Source organism: Corvus moneduloides, chromosome 3 (assembly GCF_009650955.1).
Source record: "Corvus moneduloides isolate bCorMon1 chromosome 3, bCorMon1.pri, whole genome shotgun sequence".
Lineage (NCBI taxonomy): Eukaryota > Metazoa > Chordata > Aves > Passeriformes > Corvidae > Corvus > Corvus moneduloides.
In genome coordinates, this window is record NC_045478.1 from 121651636 (window position 1) to 121671666 (window position 20031).

The 20031-nt window shown below is 50.2% G+C and overlaps 1 protein-coding gene across 6 annotated transcripts in view; it reads left to right on the forward strand.

The window, feature by feature from the left end:
* Positions 1-20031, forward strand: part of RALGAPA2 (Ral GTPase activating protein catalytic subunit alpha 2) — a 93331-nt gene that overhangs the window by 54211 nt on the left and 19089 nt on the right. For 5 of the 6 annotated variants that reach the window (XM_032104346.1, XM_032104348.1, XM_032104350.1 and 2 more), the window contains one exon: positions 2200-2327. The exons of the other annotated variant lie outside the window; for it this stretch is intronic. In XM_032104346.1, coding sequence (XP_031960237.1) covers positions 2200-2327 — 128 coding nt within the window. The remainder of the gene's footprint in view (positions 1-2199; positions 2328-20031) is intronic. 6 annotated transcript variants of the gene reach the window in all.

The following is a 20031-nucleotide window of genomic DNA, read 5'->3' on the forward strand; positions in this document are numbered from 1 at the left end:
ACTCTTTTAACTAGTGCTGCTCGCTGTCGAGAGGAAGTCTTTGTGCTCGGAAGGTTTATTTAACCTTGCCTACTTTTACTGCGGGCAACAGAAATAATGATTTTTCTGTTGGAAAAATTGGAACAAAGCAGGTGTTTGCAGTGGGCTGAATATTAATTTTTGCTTCGTGGATAACTTGCGGTGACATTTGGAGCACTCACAGAAGGGGATCTTTCCCTCTGTTTTGTAAAATCGATTCCTGTCAAAGCAGACTGTTTGTTTGTTGTGGCCATCAGAGCCCTGTTTTCCTGGGCTGGGTGCGCGGTGCCGGGTTCGGAGCAGAGCCGAGCGGGGAGCGCGCCCTGCGCGTTCCCCTGGCCTCCCCCCGCCCCCGGCCCTCGTTAGGGCCGAGCCCCTGTGCAGATGGAAGCTGACGAGATGCAGCTCCATTGACTTTAATGACCCTCGGCGAGGCCGCTGGATCTGCTCGGGAATGAATAATTCCGAGCTTTGTGTGCGCCTGGTCCGGCTGTGCGGCGCTCGGATCGTGGCGCGTCCGGAGCCCTCGGCTCCACTGCTGCTCTCCCTGGGTGGGATACACACACCTTGTCCGTGGGTTACGTCTGCGAATTCCCTAGTGCAGCATGAGAAAGTCTGCCTCACTCCCCAGCTCCAGGTGGGTTTGAAGCCGGGACAGCAAGTCCTGTAAGCAAAACCTACTTGTCCAAAAAGCCCGGCAGGGAATTTCCCTGCCCCAGCAGCATCTGCTAATCTGACTTTACATTTCTGGTATTTGTGTGGTGGTATCATTTTAATGCTGGTACGTACTGAACCTCCTTATTTTGTGCTTCTACATTCTCCTCTCCCACTGTCAGTGCTTCTAGGCAGGGCACGGGATAAGAATTTCACCTAACAACATTGCTGCCCAAAGAGGAAAGACTCGACGCTCTGTAGCATTATCGTTTTGGTGGCACGGGCTTTCCTCTGTCCCTTTTCCTTCCAACTGCCTGGATAGTAATGCCAGCAGTGAATTAAAAAAAAAAAATCTAAAAGAAGGCAAAACCGCTATGGAAACATTTTACACTTTTTTGGGGGGTGGGTAATTATTTTAAGTAAAGGAATGACAGAATAAGTGTGCGCAGAGACAGCTGTCATTTGCAGATGTTACATTAAACCCAAATTTCTTCTGTAATTCATTGCCACTTCTAATTAGAGGAATTCCCTAGATGCAGGGGATTTATATTATTCCCTTTGTCCATTTATTGAATGACTGTCACAGTCACCCACAAGCAGTTGGAGAAGAATAATAGAGGGTATTTATTTATGTGATAAGCCTCTGTACAGATGGAAAAAATCCATAGCTTAAACATTGATAATTGCTGCTGGCTTCTGTCTAGGGCTTTAGTTGGGTTTAGTTGGTTTTTTCATTTTGAGTCTGTGAGAGGGAAATGAGTTTGAGGACCCCTAGGTACTAAAAGTTACGTAGCTAAACACCAAAATTTTCTGGGTTTGACAGGCTCAGGTCCGTTTTGCGTCTGCAATTCTGGACACAGTTTACTTTTAGAAAGCATCTCTTGTACGTAGCGTGGCCTTCATCTGCAGAGCCTTAGGTCACCAGAGGACGTCGCACAGGGCTTCCTCTGGAGGTGGCCCTGAAGCAGCAGCATTTGGGCACCTTGACCTGCTGGGCTGGGCCCATTTGTGCCTGTCCCGACCCCGTGTTGTGCCCCTGAGAGAGTCCCTGCTCTGCGATCTCCTCTGCCTTCCACACACCTCCTTATTTTGGGCCAGCTCAAGTTTTTACTCCCTTCTATGAAGTCCATGGAAGGAGTTTGTAGAGGATTATCTGAAGTAAATACATCTTTGCCAGTGTGTTGGAGTCAGCCAGTGAATCAGGGTCCCCTGTTGGGAGCCCAGATGGAAAGGAAGCCCTTAATATCTGCTGCCAAAGGCACGTCGATTGCAAATCCGTAGATGGACTCCGCTCCTGTGCGCACCAAGCTCGTGCTTCCCCAGCAGAATGTTCTGAGGCGGGTGTGTGTCTGTGTAGTGCGCCGAGGGCGGTCGTGGGGGATTTAAGCAGTCGCCAGCTTGGGGGGTGGATGTCACGCTGCAAGTTCCAGCGCGGGGAGCGGCGTGGTCGCATCGCCTTACGGCGCAATGCTGTGCCAGTCTCCTGCGGTGGTTCTGAAGCCTGCTTTTCTGTTTTGGGCTGCCCAGGTGCCGTTTTTCGGTCCCCTCTTTGACGGCGCCATCGTGACCGCGAAGCTGCTGCCGAGCCTGATCTGTGCCACGTGCATCAACGCCAGCAGAGCTGTCAAGTCCCTCATCCCACTCTACCAGAGCTTGTATCCTTTCTCCATGGGGCAAAGCTCCCCTTGCTAGGGTTCTCACCTGGAGCACATCGTCCTGCAGAGAGGTAGGCTGGGATGAAAATCCTTCCTGTTTCCTGATTTTATCGGCAAAGGTCACAGCTTTCTTCGCATCCCGCTCGAGGCTTTCAGCGGCTCACACCTGGCTGCCATCCGGTGTTTCAAAACCGAAATGGTAATGTCACAGGAGTCTGTCACCGGCAGCTTCTGTCTCGCTGCTGGTGGGCCTGAGCTTAGCACTGAATTAGCTTTGGACTGTGAGTAGTAGTAGCTCCCGGTTTGCTTTGACATGGATGGAAGCTGTGGCCTGTGTATGTCGGGCTGATAGCCAGAGCTCAGCCATGCTCTTATCCTATCCAATTAACTTTACTTGGACTCATTACATTAATAAGACAGATGGGATTTGTCCTCGGGTATGGATGTTTCAGGTCCTAAATTCCAGTTTCATTCCAGCCACGCCTGTGTTTGGGCATTTTCAGAGCCTGTTTTCCACCAGGGGCTGGAAGGTGGCTGGAGGATGTGCTTCTCTGGGACAGGAGTTGTGACATACACTGTGGTTCTCAGGTGCTGCACAGACCCACAGTGCCAGCACTGGTTTGCACCCATTCTGGGATCTTCCCATAGTGCCTTCATGTGTCGTATAGCTTGTTTTGCTAATCACGTCGCTTACCTCAGGACAAGCGCTTACTGCACTTTGCTTTCTCTGGGGAGCTTTTGGTATGAGTATTTTTCTAATCACATGACTTTGAAAGAGTGTTTCTGGAACGTTTTGATCTTTGGAAGAACGCCGAGGAATTAGTTTGAGATGCACATTTTTAAAACACGGAGTATCCCCAAAGCTGGGGGTTTTTAAAGGCTAAGTTTTATCCAGGACACTTTGCAGAAGTAGCAATCAGAAATTAAAAGTAGATTTGTGTTAATAACGAATTGTTTAGTCACGGTAAAGCAAAGGCAGTTGGTGGTGGTTGTGCAGACTGTGGCAATGCCTGACGGGCGAGTCAAGACTCGTCATGTTTTCTTGTTTCTTGAGAGAAATCGAACAAATCCCTGAAACTGTGCTGTGCAGAATTTAGCTTAATCTGTCTGTTTCTCAGTGTTCAATACTAAAGTAACAGTGCAGTAAGGTGGACATAAGTAGCAGCAGTTACAAGACCGAGGCTATCCCAGCCCCTTGCTCCCACCCGCAGTCCTCCCGTTTTTTGGTGTTGAGCATTTTGTGAGTGAGCAGCACTCACCAGCTGGCCATGCTCCTGCTTTCCAAGGGAGTGTCCCTGAGGGTCCCTGCGTGTCCCTGGGGTGACAGAGCAGCACAGACCCCACAGCACAGGGCGCTGCTCCGCGCGGGTCTGAGGCAGCATCTGTCCTCACATTCTTTTCCGCCTTTTTTTGCGTCTGCTTTTGCGCCAGTGCTGTCCGTAGTGAATCAACTGCCACTTGTCTGTCTGATACATGGAAGTGGTCTGAGAAGCTGCTGAAATGGGACAAAGGGGATGTGGTGGGCAGATCCCATCGGGGTGATGCTGGAGCAGGAGAGAAAGCTATCTCATTCTGTCTGTAGGCAGCGAAGGCTCTGAGATACACTAAAGCCGGCAGTTGGAACGTGAGTGTGTAGATGAGTGAAGGTCACGCTTGGACCTGTCCAGCACAGCTCCCAAAGGGTTGAGTGGCTCAGATCCCGTGTTTGCTGTGCCAGCTGCTGCGAGGAGGACAGGAGGGAAGCAGTGCAAACAGTAAATGAAGGTGCCTTTGTCAGACTGGAGATGGAAATAACTCAAAAAACGTCAGTGGGAGGGAGAAATAGAAAGCAATGATCCTGGCAGAGTAAGGGCTGATGTTTGGCACACACTAATCATAACTGTAGTTGGGATGAGGGCTGCAGGCTGCAGCGAGGCAGAGCTGAGGAGGATCAGTCTCCAGCTTCTCTTTGGCACGTGGGTCATGTTGCAAGGAAACATCCCTGCTAAGGGTCAGCAGCTAGAGACCTTTTGGCTGTGGTGTGGTTAGAAACGGATCAAACTGGTGTCAGTGGTTCCGTGGTGATGGGGTGCTGCGTCCGTGGTGCTCGGGCTGGAGCAGTGGCTGGGCGTGAAGTACCCGCAGAGAGCCCCATCCTCGTCGCTGCCCTGCGTGGTGCGGCGGAGGGCCGGGGTCGTGTGCTGGGGAGCCGGGGCAGCGCCTTGCCAGCAGTGACAGCTGAAGTCACTTGTTGGAAAGTCTGTAAACTCCGGCTACAGCTGCACTTGTCAGGGGCTGTAAGGGAAGTGTAATCAGCCACAGAGATTAATTTGCATCTCAATTAGGAAAGAGTCAGGAGGAAGCTGTAGGGTCTGTTGCTGGAAGGTTGTGGAAGAAATCTCATCAGGCACAAAAGGCTCCCGACTTGGTGCTCCAGCGAGCGGAGGACAATATCCGAGTCCGGTTTCCATGGGGACCAGGACCGCAGAGCCGCGGGAGCATCTCGCTGCCCGCAGCCGCTTGGTCATGATGACACAAATTCCACTGCCGTGCCCAAATACAGCTTTCTGTTGGAAATCTCTTTGAAAATGAAGAAAGTAACTATGGCAGACCACGTCAGACTTTTTAAGATCTTTTTTCTCTTACGTTTCTGTAACACTTTTGGTTTTAAGGAATTCACTAGGGCACGAGATTCATTAAAAAGCAATTAACTATATTTACACTTCAGTTTAGAGCTGTTCTGGCCACAGGTTCTTTGTGTCCACCAAAGGGCACATGATGGCAGCGTGCAGGAGCTGGCCCAGGGTGGCGCAAGCACAGCTCAGTCATCTATGGAACAGAGCTGCCGCAGCGCTTCCGTGGGCGGGGATGATTGCGCATCAGTTTATGTTCCAAATTCACATTTTATTCCTCCTTGGTGCCCTGGAGCACCGAGGCTGACGGCTGCAGCCCCTGCTAACTGGGACTCTTGCCATCCTTGAGTAACTGCTGGGCACGAGGCAATGTGCTCCAGCAGCCTTTCCAGGCTGCTTTTTCAGGCAGTAACTGACTTTAAATATGACCGGGACTTACAAAAACCATGACTAGTAAGGTGACTTAAATTTTACAAGGACAGGAAATAATATTAAGCTTGCTACAGTTTTTGAATTGAGAGGAATATATTTATGCAGGCTTTTGAGTGCATCCGAGCCTCCTTTGTATTTGCTGAGGAAAGGAGGGAACAACCTCTCTTGCAAACAAATAATTACATGCCATAACTAAGCAAGGGTCTGTTCTGGTTCCAGTAATGCTGAATATTTCAAAAACTGGTGGGAGCAGGGCTGTAAAGCTGCATCTCTGAAAGCTCTTCCAGCTTGTGCAAAACAAGCTGTGTGCTGGGGAGGATTTCTGAACGCTTGTGTGATCTGGAGTGCCGTGGCACTAAGCTGCAGCAGAGCTCCTCTCTGGGACCTGCTCTTGTCTGTGAAGATAAATACTGGAGGAACCAGGCTTTGGATTGAAGTATTTACAGGTCTGATTGGCAGCTGCTGTCTAAGCTGACGGTTTCTAAGCTCAGGTGCTAGTCAGCCTTCAGACATGAAAATGTAACTAGTTTGGCAGGTGTTACAGGCACTTTGGTTGGCCCGTAATTCAATCCTGGTCTCCAAAATGACTTTGGGATTTGGGGATAGTGATGTCTGAGCAAAAAGCTCCTCTTAGAATGCCCAGGGAAATCCAATTCTCACTGCCCAGGTTATCTTTCCAAATGGAGCCATTTCTTTTCTCCTTGGACTGAATTGGTTTAATTTGAAAATTGTTCCACTGTTATTTCTAGTATCTTACCGCTTTGGGTTTGGTTTTTTTTTTTCCTCCACCATTGCAAATAACTCTCATAATCCCAGTCCTTCCTGACTGGGATGCTAACTGAATTTAGAGAAGAGTAGGAAAGAGCCCAACAAGTCTGAAACGTTGCCTCAGCTTTGAGCAGCTCTTTGTAAGCTGCCTTGGGGCAGGTGGAGCATGTCCCGTGTGCCAGCACCAGTGGGCTTCTTCCCTGCATTCTTCAGTGATTTCTGGTAGTCTTTAAATTCTTTTCCTAGCAATTCGAGCTACTACACGTGTCTTCCTGTGAATGAGTAAATAGGGGGCCAGTTCTTGTTGGGGTTTATTAACACACTGATTATAAAATCATCTCTGTACAAAACCTCGCTTTTAGGATAAGTTGGTTTGTTCTTATGGGTAGCAGAGGGGTTTGATCTCATTCTGCCTGTTGGCTCCTGCGCCCCGCTTTGCTGTGAGGTCGGGCGCTGGAGGTGTCTGTGCATTGGAACAAGCACAAACGAGCACGGTGGGGGTGAGAACTCTTGATGTAATATCTGAGCACAGGATGTCACCATTTCCCAACTCACAGTTTGCACTCCTTTCTGTGGGCCAGAGGAAAACACAGCCCGTACGCTGGAGAAGTAGTTTGGTACGTGAGCGACTGCTTTCTCCACTGGCATGGCAGTGGTGTGCCTGCTGACCCGTGCCAGCCGGCAGCTCGGCGGGGTACAGCCGAAACTCCCGTCTAAACACACAACACCAAAAGATACCCAGAGCTTTAATTCGTTACGTCTCATCCAGATATTGACATACTCATATATCCTAGATGTGTTAATATCTGGAACCAAGAAGATTAAGCAGAGAACATCAGCTTCAAATTCTGAATTAAATCCCTTTCTTGGCTTAAGCCAATTTCTGATTAACCTAATAGAGAGTCCCTGATCTGCTTACCTGCTTTATCTGGGAAAGAAAGGTATTTACTGTGTTGGACTTAATTGTGTGAATGGCTGTCAGACGTTCTTGGAGGCTCGTGTGGTGTCAGACACGTTTTGTTGTCCCTTTCAGTGCGTGTTTTGTGGCGCTGGGGTTCGGAACTCTGCTGTGGGTATGAGGCAGTGTTTGATCGCACCGGGGAAATGAGATGGAAAGCCTGTTACTCCTTTCAGAGAGGGTTCACAGTTTGTCCCCTTTATTTCATCCCAAGAAGAGGTGCCCTCCGGCTATATCGATGCTGATAGAAATTGCTATGAAATTCTAAAGCATGTGTCACAGGAGCTGTGGCAATCTATGTGACGTGGCCCCTGACGGTTTTCTGCCGAGCGGCCGGCCCTGGCTCACAGGAGCGCCTGTCAGTGGCCAGTGTCCGTGGGGAGCAGCAGCAGGTCCCGCTCGCCGCCCTTGGCGAGGGGTGCCCAGATCCGAGGGAGGCCGTGGATGGGCCGGGGCTGCGTGGGCGGGCGCTGGCAGCTCTGCCCTTCATCCCGCGCGGTTCCTGCCGCAGCCGATCGATGGCCAGGCTGTCTGTCTCCTCTGCCTTCCCTCCTCGCAGCCAGAACCTTCTCCAGGCAGCGATCGATGCCTCTAATCTGCTCCAGCCTGTAATAAGTCATGCGAGGCAAAGCTTTTAGGTGGCATTACATGGGATTGTGGAGGCGGCTCCTCAGCTCTCATTCACAGAGCTCTTCATGGACTCGCAGAGAATCTACTGCGTCCCGCCGGTGCATGTCTAAAGAGTATAAAACGCTTCTGCAGGTCTAAACGCTGCATGCCGCTGTGCTGTGCGGACACAATGGGATCACAGTTCTCTATTTTCTGTTCCGTGTCCATCCCTGAACCTGCTCGTGGTGCCTTGTTAGACGCACAGCTTGTACGCGCACTGCTGGGGTGGCTGCGTGGGAACAGTGCAGTTTATTTTATAGTCGCTATAACGTGAGGCACTGCTATCCTCCCCCGTGGCTGGGAGCTGCAAAGTTCACTGAGGGCTGTTGAGAAAGCCACAGGCCGATTCTGACACAAGAGTTTTAAACTGCTGATCTCTGGGCAGCATCTGCGCTCTTCAGTAGCACTGAATAAACCCCAGCCGTTGTAGAGGCTCTTCTTCGCTGGCTGATATAATGGACAGTTCCAAAAACAAACCTGGACTTAAGTGACATCAAGAATGTAATGGGTTTTTAAATGAAAAGTGAGCTCACTGTGGGATAACAGGTCAGGATAAAAAACCCAACAAAACAAACTCAGCTGTGGATTTCTAAGTGACGTGTGTACTAATAGGTGTGTACTAGTTGCAAACAAGGGTCCTAAACCACACAGCCACGCCTCTTTAACCCCTGCCAAAAACGGGGAAGTTATGATCCCGCTGGAAATAGCGTAGTTCGGAGGGTGTGATCCCACCCTGCCAAGGTGCTTCCCGGGAGCCCGGGACGGGAGGACGCCTCCCGGGCAGCTTGCAGGGGCACACAATGCGGTACGGGGCTTTGTTTATGAGCAGTAAACGTTCCTTTCACGGGAAGGTGCGAGGTACGCAGAGGTGCAAACACCTGTCCCCGCGGTGCTTCACGTTTTCTTCTGGGTTAGATAAAGAGCCTCCCAACTTGTGTTTCATGAGAGGCGCTCGCTCATTCTTCGGTTCTTGGACAGAAGCAGAATTGGTACATTCGGGTTACTAACAAAGTACTTCATCCCATCTTGTGGTGGTTCTTGGTGGTTTGCAGGGGATTCACATTCTGTGTCTCTTCAAAGTAATTTTGGATGATTTTGCTGTTTCCCCCTGTTAGCTTTGAAGGGATTTGCGTAGCTGAATCTCCGTTGTGTCTTTCGGAAACTTTACTCTGAATTCCCGCTCGCACTCGGGACTGGCTGGGGTTGTTTTTGTTCGGGTTTTGTCACAAGCAGGTCGGTGATGAGCAAGGCCAGTGCGGTTTCTGTGGCCGGGCTGCGAGTCGGGGGCGCCGGCAGAGCGGGGCTGGCGGAGCAGCGCCGCGGCCGCCCCGGCGGGGACGCACCGGCGGTGCCGGGGGCGCGGGCCGAGCCCTCGCACGGCTCCCCGGGCCCCGGGGTCGCTCCCCTGGGCGCGGGGCTTTGTGCGGCCCGGCCGCCTCATTAGCATGCCGGCCGGGCGAGCGGGGCTCTGCTGGCTTACCAGCTGTTCCTGCTGCTCCCGACAATGTCCGGCGGGCCGGGCTGGCCGCGCTGCCGCGGCCGCCGCCGCGCTCCGACAGCCTTTCCGCTGGGGATGCCCACGTGGCACCGCAGCGCCGGCCGGCCCCGCATGGCATATGGTGTCTGGATTCATACAAGATGCAAAACTATTCTGCCGCTAATGCACAATGACTCATAGCATTGCTAATTTTTCCAACAAAAGCCCACTTCCACACCCACACTTTTAACCCCTCAGGCTAAAAAGCCTCTTCTTTAGTTTCAAAGCCATGGAAATGTAAGGAGGTGGCTTCTGGATCAATATCTGAAACCCTATATTTATTTAAAGCATATGCACGCTCCAACGCTTATTTTAAATTTCGGTGAAAGCCGGTTTGCAAATCGCCGCTCTAACGTGCGGCAGGTTTGTTTTGTTTTGTTTTTTGTTCCAAAGTGGGTTCGTTGTCAAATGCTGGGATTTAAAAATTTTTGGATAGTTAACGCGTTAAAAAAAAATAATAAAAAATCAGAAGTCACCACCATAGATAATAAAAAGTTGTTTTCATTCGGGAGGAGGGAATCCAAGTCTTGTATAGCTAGTGGATCTACAAGGATTATGTATTCCAGCGCGAGTTCCCAAGCCACTTGATGTAAGCAGCTTGTAACATTTGGGGATCTTTGCTATTTACTGGCTCTTCAGGGACAATAATAATGCACTTTCCAACTAGAGGGAGCTGCTGGTATCCCTGATGCTGATTCTTAACCTTCCCCTCTAATTCCTTTGTGCGGAACGCGCAGCGAGCGTTCCGACGTTTTAATAAAATCAAGTTAAATTACCCCGAGTCATTTAGATTAAAAGGATGCGTCTCGGTTCTTGCAGCGCAATCATCAAATTAAGCCGCGGAACTCGGGGAGAACCGAAGCCCATGGCGCTTGCTTTCTGTGGCGTTATCTAGGTCACGGAAAGGCTCGCTCGGAGGGAGCGGAGAGCGGGGCTGGCGCAGCGCTGCTCCCAGACAAAAAGCGCTCGCGAGGGACGAGCGGGGCAGGAGCGGCGGCGCCGCGGGAAGCGCCGCTCCCGCTCCCTCCGGCGCAACAAAGGAACAAAGGGACCGGAGCCCGAGCACCGAGGTGGCCGCGCTCGGGCTCCCCGGGAGCCACTTGTTACGGGCTCCCCCGCGGGCGGTGCTGCAGCAGGTGAAGGCTCCTGCCGGGAGGGATTTAAGACGTCCCGGCGTTGGAAAAATCTTTTCCGAGGGGACGGCTCGAGGGCTCCCGTGGGCCTGGTGACTCCACAGCGGCCTGCGGTGGGTCCGGTGGGGATGCACCGTGACCTCGCCAGGGCCCAAGGCCAGGTGCTGGCCTCGGAGAGGCAGCTCCCATCCAGCAGGGCTGCTCCCTTGTCCCAGAAACGGCGGTGGGAAGGCACAAAGGCTGCGGGAGAGCAGATCCGCGGGCGGGCATTTCCATGTGTACTTCCCCAGCCCTCCAGGCACTGGTGCTAACACAAACATGCCATCGCCAGTACAGGTTCACATCGTTTCTCAACTTTCTCTTTTTCTCTTCTGAAGAAACCCTGACTTCAGCGTGCGGTTTCCACAAGGCACACATGCTGAAATTGCTTAATCGAAAGTTAAGGAATAACTTTCTAAACAGGAAAAATGCTTTTAGGCTTAGCTTTGGACTTTGTTTATGACTTTGTTTCTCTGGTATTGAAAATGAGTGGCTGAGTTGAGTGCTGGCCACACTTTGAGGAGGCGAGACAGATCTGACTCCCCTCCAGCCTGACGTGCTCCGTGCAGCTGGCACCAAAAGGAGAGAGGCGCAGAAATTTTGTGCCTCTTGTATAAAAGGTAACTCTGGTGAGCAGCACCGTAATCCCTACACCAACCTTTAGAGAGGAGAGGCTTTCCCTCCACCTGCACTCGAAAAACTTTGAAAGCCAGCCTGTTACTGGGGGCATGAACACGGTGACAGTAAGTGAGAGGAATAAGAGAAAGCTACTTTTTGTAGCAGGTTTTCTGGCTGGCAGATTGAATTTGTGGTTTTTCTTTCCTCAGTGTCACAATTCCGCGTGTATTTCCCAGTATGATTAACTGTCAGGGCTCTGGTGTATAAACAGGAGCAGATGGCTTTTGATGATTTCTTAAACCTAATGTTTAGTAACAATGTAGTGCCTATACGGTAGTTTCTGTTAAACAAAATCTCAGGTAATTTTCTGGGGTTTAATACTTCTCTGAATTGGCCTGGGCCAGTTTTTTTGAGAACCTGTAACTAACTTGTGCTGAACAGCTGAACTTGTGGCGCCTCTTTAGGATCGTCTGCCTGGCTCGTTTTCACCCGTGCGACAGTGTGGATTATCTGACACCTTGCTGGCCTACAGTTTGTGGCTTCCTGAGGTACAACAGGCCTTCCCCCTGCCCACCTTCCAGCCAGGCAGGGCAGCGTCGTTCAGGGAGCAGTTATTCCACTGCAGATCTCCGTGTTACCTGTGTAACAAACTTGGGGTTAGCTCCGTGTCTCAGTGCTGCAAAGCCTTGACACCAAAACTGTGCCGTGACACTGAATCCATTACAACTTAGGGAGAGAGCTCAAGCTGCCAGGCCCTTTGCTTTTCTGTGTTCCTGGAAGCTCTGTCCTGAACTTTGCCGTCCCTGTGACCCTGACTGGCTTCCTGGTTACTGAAAGGGGGCTCGTGAGGGCTGCGCTTGCCAGACTGGCACCCTTCAGGCAATGTGGCAGTGCAGGCAGGATGGCAGAAGCACAGAGCACTTTGGAGGACAAGCCCTGAAGCTGAGGCTCAGACACGCCCCAGATCATAAGCGAACAGGGCTCTGCACGTTGAATTTCTGTGTCCACCCCACCACCTTCCTCTCCCCATCGCCAGCCTCTCTCGTAGCTGGGAAATTTGAGGCTCTGAAAACACCGTTTCCCACAGGCAGCTCTGCTGGTAAGAAATGGAAGTGGCTGGGATTATTTGTCTGTCCTTAAATAAAACTCCATGCTATTTGAAGGTTTGGAGTTGTAGGAATAGCAGTCCCGCCCACCCACACGTGCCAGTGTGAGTAGTCCCTTGCCCCAGGCTGCCAGGGGGGACAGCACAGCCCTCATCGTTAACTCCCTGAGCCTGGCAGGAGAGAGGGATTGTTCCAGTCCAGGGGAACTGTTTGAATTCAGAAACCCTTTCTTCCTGGGCTTTCGCAGAGCCTGTTGGGTTTTGTGCTCCCATGTTTTATGACTTGTTGCCATGATAATTCAGCTCATCTTACAGGTTTCTCTAATTGTGATTGATGTGTAATCATTCATTTTATTGAACCTCATTAAGGTCTGTGAACCTCTGTCCCAACTTACAGTAATTAGAGCCCAGATAGCCATTCCATCTGTTCCCAAGCACTGGTTAATTAATGAACTTTTAACGTGTTCTTTGCCTTGTAAAAGCCCTCAGTATTCTCAAGTTGCTGAATAGGATTTGCATGCCAGCGTTTCCGTTTGTTTTAAATGCCACAGCAACGTGCAGTTTGGAATCCCAAAAGTCAACACACTAAGTCCCGGGATCTCGGAAAGCAAAGTGGAGAGATTTTACTTTCTGTTCCCACTTCGTGCATCAGTTACAGTATCTGTGAAACTGGGGTTTGCAAACAAACGCCTCACATGGGCTCCCGTGTTCTTTGCTGCCCAAAACATCAGGTTTGAATCTTCCCTCGTATTGCTAAGGTCAATACACAGAGATCAGTAAAGCAAATGTTTCATTTTTCTTGTTGGTACTTGCTGGAAGAACGTTAGAAACATGATACCTGGGGCTCACGTTTTCCCGCCCTCGTATTTCCTCCTTTTGCTACATTTTGAGCATCAGGCCTGAGACAGCGTTGCTGGTTTTATGTAGCATTCACTACAAGGAGATTTTTAGGATGGAGCAGAATCCACCATCGCTGCTGGAGTTGTCAGAGAGACTGTTGTGGTCCAGAACTGGGAGAAAACAGCAGGACCCAAACTCCTGAGTACCGAGGGGTTTCTCTGCTTCAGCTCTGTGCATTCTGACTGTGCAGTAACGTGCTGAGTCAGTGATTTGTGTATGGCAAGTAAATCATTGCATTTTTAAAAATGCGTTCAATTTCTGTTTGCTGAGCAAACAAATACTGAGAGGCAGTATATCCAGAGGCAGGAGTTCAAAGAAAATGTTGGGGATTTTTTCATTGTGGCATTCGTGATCTGGTGCTGGTTTTTACACACAGCACGGTGGTGTAGGGCTGTAGCTGTGCCCTGCCTCACTTGGATTGATCTGTGTTTACCTTCAATATTCAGGACAAGAATTAAGTCATACTACTCAACTCTTTCAAAATCCCTTTCAGCATCCAAAGGCCGACCATCTGTCCGGTCCAGCCATTCTTTCCTCCCCCAGTATGCATTTTAGCCGGTGCTTTGAGGAAGGCTGTATCCTGGAGAAGCAAAATATGAAGGGAAATAAAGGTCTTGGGCCTGGGGCCACGTTTAGCAACGCAAACGCTGTAAATTGCAGATGGTTTTTGTGAACGAGTGCAGAGAGCCCCTGGTTTTGTGGTACTTCAGCGTGCTGGTCTGTGGCACGGTGGGTGTCCAAGGCACAGGCAGGCTCCTCTGTGGAGAGGTTTCCAAAACAGCCACTTTTAATTCCTTGCCCAGTATTTCTGCATGCCAGCTCGTCGTCTCGCCACTGATCCCCCGCTTCAAACAGTCCATTTGGCAAATCCGTGTGTGCTCCCCCGCTCCTTTTTGGGACTGAAGCGTTTTAACTTGCTGGCGGATCTGCAAGAAAAGTGGGATTTTTCTCAAGCTTTTTGGGAAGTGCAGGTGTTTTGTCTGGGAACGTGCTGGTGGTTTGTGTGCAGTGTCAGGCATGTGTGAGGCTCAGCCACGGTGCTGCCTCTTCTCTGTTGCTGATGTTCTGCAGGTCCGAGGTTGGGTTCCTGGTGAAGTTCTTCCAAGATGTTGTCTCGCTGGCCGAAACTGAGTTGGGAACAAATCCACTCAGCATGTGCTTGTCAATATACCACTCCATTACAGCTGATATTTAGGGGGTGCAGTTCTTTTACATGAAGAAAACTGGGATGTTGCTCCTGGGCAGTCCCTCTCCTCCTCTCCACAAGCATTTGGACTCTGTTTAACTTGTTGTCAGCTGAAAAAAATGTGCAGACAATCTCAGTGAGGCTTGAGCAGCACACAGGGCATCCTGGTGAAGGAATGAGAAGGAGGCACCTCTTGCCCCTCTCTGCTGGGATCGTGCCGTTGCCCGTGCTCCGGTTTTCTGGATGTGCAGAGATGTCCCAGTGTTTGCTTCTCGGGGCTGATGGATGTGAGTCCTCCCAGTGCGAGGAGATCTACAGGCAGAAGTCTCTGCCTGAATGCAGCAGAACGAGTTTAGATGCTGTACACGTGTTTTAGCAGTATTTTAAATCTGTAAGCAGGGGTCCCATTCCACCCTTAGTTAGCTAAATGGAAGCGTTAGTTGAGGGAATTACTCTTAAGGCTGTTCTCTGACAGGTAACTGATTTTATACAATCAGCATTTACACTAAGATTTTAATACTGCCTGTATTTTGTTTAATACCAACCTTTTTATTTTTAGATTAAAATATTTTTAGCAGCCTTTCTGCATGTTGCCTGTAAAATATTTGATGTAATTTGGGTTTATTAAGAGAGATAAGGGGGATGTTGTTCTATCAGCTGTTAAATATTGTTGCGTGTTAATCCATATTTTAAAAGTTCAAAGTCTGTGCTAGCTCACGTTTCTCTGTTCTTGTTGCTGTTGGTACAGATGTGCTCGTATCGAGCATTCCCATTTGTGTGAAAAACAGAATTCAGCTCAGGCCATGCATAGATTGTCAGAAAGATTAAAGTGTGCATCGTGCAATTTTTCTTCTTTCAGAAAGGGGCCTTTGATGTGCTAATGTTCACTTTCTCTCTTTTCATGGCGAAGTGCTGGGCATTGTTTCAGGCTCTGGAGCAGTGTCTGCTTTGGAGAGGCAGATTCAAACCGGGAGCCCAACCTTGCGCAAGGTAGCAGCATGTGCAGCGGTATTGCTGGCATTGTCCGGGGGATCAGATATAGCAGTGTGCCTGCACAGATAAACGCCAGGGCAGGGAGTGAGAAGAGATGTTGCCAAAAAAGCCAAATATTGAACATCCAATATCCCACTTCTGCGTGCCAGTGTTCCTGCAGTTACACCGAGTCACACGCCGCAGGCCCAAACTGGAAAGCTTGGCAGTGCAAGAGGCGCTGTAGGCTCTGAAATCACACCCAAAGACAAGGCTGTCATGTATTTCCAAAGTTAATTGGCAAGTGAAATTATTTGGATGGGCTCGTCTTGGGTTGCAGCGGGCATTTCCCAGCTAATGGATAAAATTTTGCAGGCTGCTCACGTAGCAGGGGCCTGATGTGGGTGGCGACACGGTGGTCGTAGTGACAAAGGTGCGTGGAAAAAGGCTGTTTACAGCTGCTCGTTCTTATGCCAAAAGACACCAATTCTCCTTTTGTAATTGACTGGGAAGAAATGGTTTCCTGAGCTCCTCAGAGTGTAAGTATGGGAAGAGACAGTGTGTAAGTGGGCAGGAGCGAGTGCAGTGCTGGTTGTGTTCTGCAGAAGATGGATTAGTTGGTAATTGAAGGATAAAAGCCTTCCTTTTCAAACTGGGTGAAATTCGGGGGTTGATTTTTGAGACAGTAAGTTAAACAAAATTGGAAGAAAACCCGAACACAGGAAAACCTGACAGCAGCCCGACAGCACACAGAGTCCCTGCTGTGTAGCTTCTTCCCTGGGTCGCCATCCCTGCATGTTCCCCTTCTCTGCCTCCACCAGCTTCGATGCTTCATTAAAAATTCCTCTTGTGCTCCCTGCCTTTGTGTTTGGGATCTTCACGATCTCCTTTCATACCTGACGTGACTCAGCAGTTAGGGATGTAAAGAACTTCAGAAGCGTAGGTTAAAGGGCACTGGCTGGAAGCAGCAGCGAGAACACTGAGGAGCTGACGTGACTTCAGCAGAAGCTTCCCGAGTTTGTGCTCAGGCTGACTCTGTGGGGAGGCTGTGCCACCTGGGCACGGCGTCCCCTGGGCACCAGGGACTGAGCTGCTGGGCACGCTCGCCTCATTAGGGTCCTTTCTGTGATCCGTGGAGCTGCAGACGGTGCTCGGAGGCACGTGCCGGGGAAGGGTTGGCCCGCGCGGTGATTTGCGGTCCCCGTCACAAAGGAGCATCTCTGCGCTGGCTGCAGAATGAGATGTGTCAGGAGGGCCTGGCAGGAAGCAGATGGAAGGGGCTGTGCAGAGCAGAGTGGCGCGGGACTGTCACCGGGGGCTCCGGGGCAGGTTTTTGGTAGCCGTGGAGAAACGATCGGAGCAGCACACTTGTCACCAGTTGCCATCCACCTCTCCCGTCTGCGCCAGCTCGCAGGGACCAGTGACTCTCCTGCAGGATTCCCCCCTCCCATCACAGCTGTCTCTGCAGCAGCGCTGGCTCGCTCGTTTGCCATCTCAAATCAGATTAATTGTCCGTTTTAACAAAGTGCTGCCGCTCTGTGAGCTGGCCGTAATCTCATCGCGGTGGAAGTGGGTGCTCCATAACCCAGACACCTCGGGGATGCAGGAGTGCATGGCCCCGGTGCTTGCACGGCTCACTCACTCACTGATGCTCTTCCCTGGTTGGTGTACTGGTGTGAGCCCACCCTTGTGAGCACCTGGGGGGTCTCACACGGGCAGGGGTCATTGCACCTCCCCCCTGGTGACGTGCAGCTTGCCCGGCCCGGCCCCAGCCTGCTCTGCTCCTGCACTGCTCTTCGGTGGCTTTTAATCCGAATACACAGAATGCCCCGAACTGGGACGGGCTCCAGCAGCACCTCAGCTGTTCTCTGGGACCACCAAAAGTGGTTTGTCACTCGTTGTTTCTATCGCATTTATTCCTATAGGTAGGAGTTTTTCTTTTGCACTGTTCTGGGGTTCAGCACTTCCATTCCCCTGTGTGTTAATACCTGTGTACAACAGCCTGGTTTCTGACCTCATTTCCTCCTTTTCAAAGCTGGTTTGAACCTGGTCAGTCCTGGGTGCTAAAGCAGGCTGTCAGCTCCGGCGTGCAGCCAGCCAAGCAGCCCTCCCTACTGCTCTCTCTCCACTCCTGCCATCATTTCTCTTGTGCTTGGGTTTAGAACTTGGTTGTTTAATAGTGTATTGTACAGCTCACTCAGGAACTTGCCCCGTAATTATTTGTAATGATAAGACTTCATGGCTACCCTGAGTTACTTGAAACTTACGGGAAATTTTTTCAGAAACAGTAGGCCATTTAGAACTTAACAACACTGAAACCAATGCATTGACTCGCCTTTTTGTGAAGGAGTCACTTACATTTTCAGTTTTGCTCCCTCTCCACTCACATGCCCCACCTCATAAGTTAAAAAAAGCAGATTTCATAAACATGCACCGGAATTTTAATTTACTCCTCTGGGGAAATGGGGAGCCATCACACTGGCATACACGCTGGCTGAGCTGAGCTGTGCTGTGGAAGTGGAATCCAGTTCCCCTACAGGGAGGTCACTTTCGGGGGGAAAAGAAAGTTATTTTGAATGCGGACTTAATCACCTGCTTTTGGGGATGCGGTTTTACTGAGGTGCCCGGTGGTGGGTGCGCGCTGCTCTACCTGTTGCAGGCTGTCTGTTGAAGGAGTATGTTCATTTAATGGATTTTAAGCAACATTATTCAAAGAGCAACGAAAGGCATTCTGTGTTACACGAATAAAAGATTTCCCCGTGCTCCTTGTTAACCCTACAATGCCAGCCAGTGTAATTGAAAAGCAGCCACCTGGCAGGGAGCTCCGGCCTCAGCTGCCGCAGGGCCCGGCCAGAGGCAGCGCCAGGCGTTGCCGTGTGGTGCCGGACAATGGTCAGTGGGGCCGGGGTGGCCGGAGAGACCCGCTCAGGGGCACAGGTACAGCATGGAAAGGGACACTGAGACGTGGAGCGCCCCGAGTCCCTGCGGCCTCTGGCACTCGGTCAGGCCTGGGAGCTGTTTGTCCGCGTCTGCCACCCAGAGCCCCGTGCCCAGGGCAGCCCGTGCTCAGTCCCCGCTCTGCAATAGCCACAGGTACGGCAGGTGATAATTTTAAACCTCCGTCCCCCTTACACTGGTTTTAATTTAAAGTCGGGACATTCCCGCTGGTTTCTTGCTGGGCTTTCGCTAATTCGTTCTTCCTTCCTGCCCTCTAACATCGAGCAATTTCCCCGCTTGTCTCACCGCAGCAACAAGTCTGTTTTGTGTTAAGCATCTTGCAAATGGTGTCACTCATAACGGATGTGATAATAAGCCCCAGTTACCTGTCCCTGATTGTAATAAATGTAAATTACCAACTATAATAGACCTGAAACTGAGCCATTTAGTGTTAGACCTAGAAGTAATGAAAAGATCTGTAATAAACTAGAAGGGGCAAAATTATTTTGGTGTAATTATATTTTGTTCTGCTTGTAGCTGCTGGATCATCATACTCTTATCAAACTGACAGGGTTTGGTAACATTTAGTAGGTGAGAAAATGTATTTACAAATTGAAAAGACTCATTCCTTAACGCGTGACGGTTTGACAGCCCACCGGTTATATCCAAGGCACAGAGGTGCCTCTTTCCGAGATGCTGTTCCACTGGCTGTGATTCAGTTAGACCTAAATGAATTGAGCTGCTTTTAGGAACAAATTCATTTGGCGTGTGCGTTTGTATTCCATGTAATTCCAGGAATCCCTCTGTCTGTGTGTTGCTCAGCAGCAGCTCAGTGAGGCTGGGCACATAAAACCCACCTCAGTGTCACTGCAAGTCATTCCAGGGGATGGGAATCACACTCCATAATGGCAGCACAATTTATATTTTTCTAGCCATATATGTTAACAGTTTTATGGCACATTCTCATAAAAACAAACAAACAAAAAAACCCCCCAGAAAACTTGTAAACGCAACTGCTCCACAGATTGTAAAATTTGTAAAAATTGTATTTTCACAGCAATTAAGCTTCCCAGGGACTGACATTTGGAAAACATTTAATTTTGAAGACCTGGAAGCATCACTGTCAAACATCAAAAAATCAAATCTCTTTGTGCGAGCAACACACGAGTATGACATTCCATAAGTAATGGAGGAGGGCATTTGTTGCCTCCCACAGGCTTACAGGGCTTTTTGCTGCTTCCTCTAAGACAAGCTGTGACTGTAATCTCAGCTGATTGTGAGGCTGCAGCTGCCCCAGAAGTTCTGGGTGCGAATGTGCAGCCAAGTGGGACTTTGCCCTGTTCAGCACAGATTGCGTAGGCGACATTGTCATCGCCCTGCTCTGCTGTTCTGCAGCGAATGCTGAGTTATGAGTCTGGCTTTATCTCCCCTTCCCCTGCCTCTGGCTGTTTAGTTTCAAAGCTGGGAACTGCAGAGGCTGGAACCTTCACGTTCTGAATGGTTTTGGGTATGGCATTATCCCAGGAGACTCCCAGCTGTACCTTCACCTGGATACTGCTGTGATGGGCCTTGACCTGTTCCTTTTCTCCAGGTGCACTGTGGAGCAGATCTCGTGTGGCATGTCAACTCTGTTGGTGAGATCTTTGGCTTTAGGAGAACATCCTTGTGTTTGGGGAGTGGGAGGGATGGCAGTAAGTGTAGGAATGTTAAATGTACATGGCTGTTAAGCTGGAGACACTGCAAGTCTGTGTGTTTGTGTATGTGCAATGACCAAAGCATGACACCACCAGTTCAAAAACCTTTATAACCCTCTGTATAACCCTCTGTCTTTTCCTCTTTGG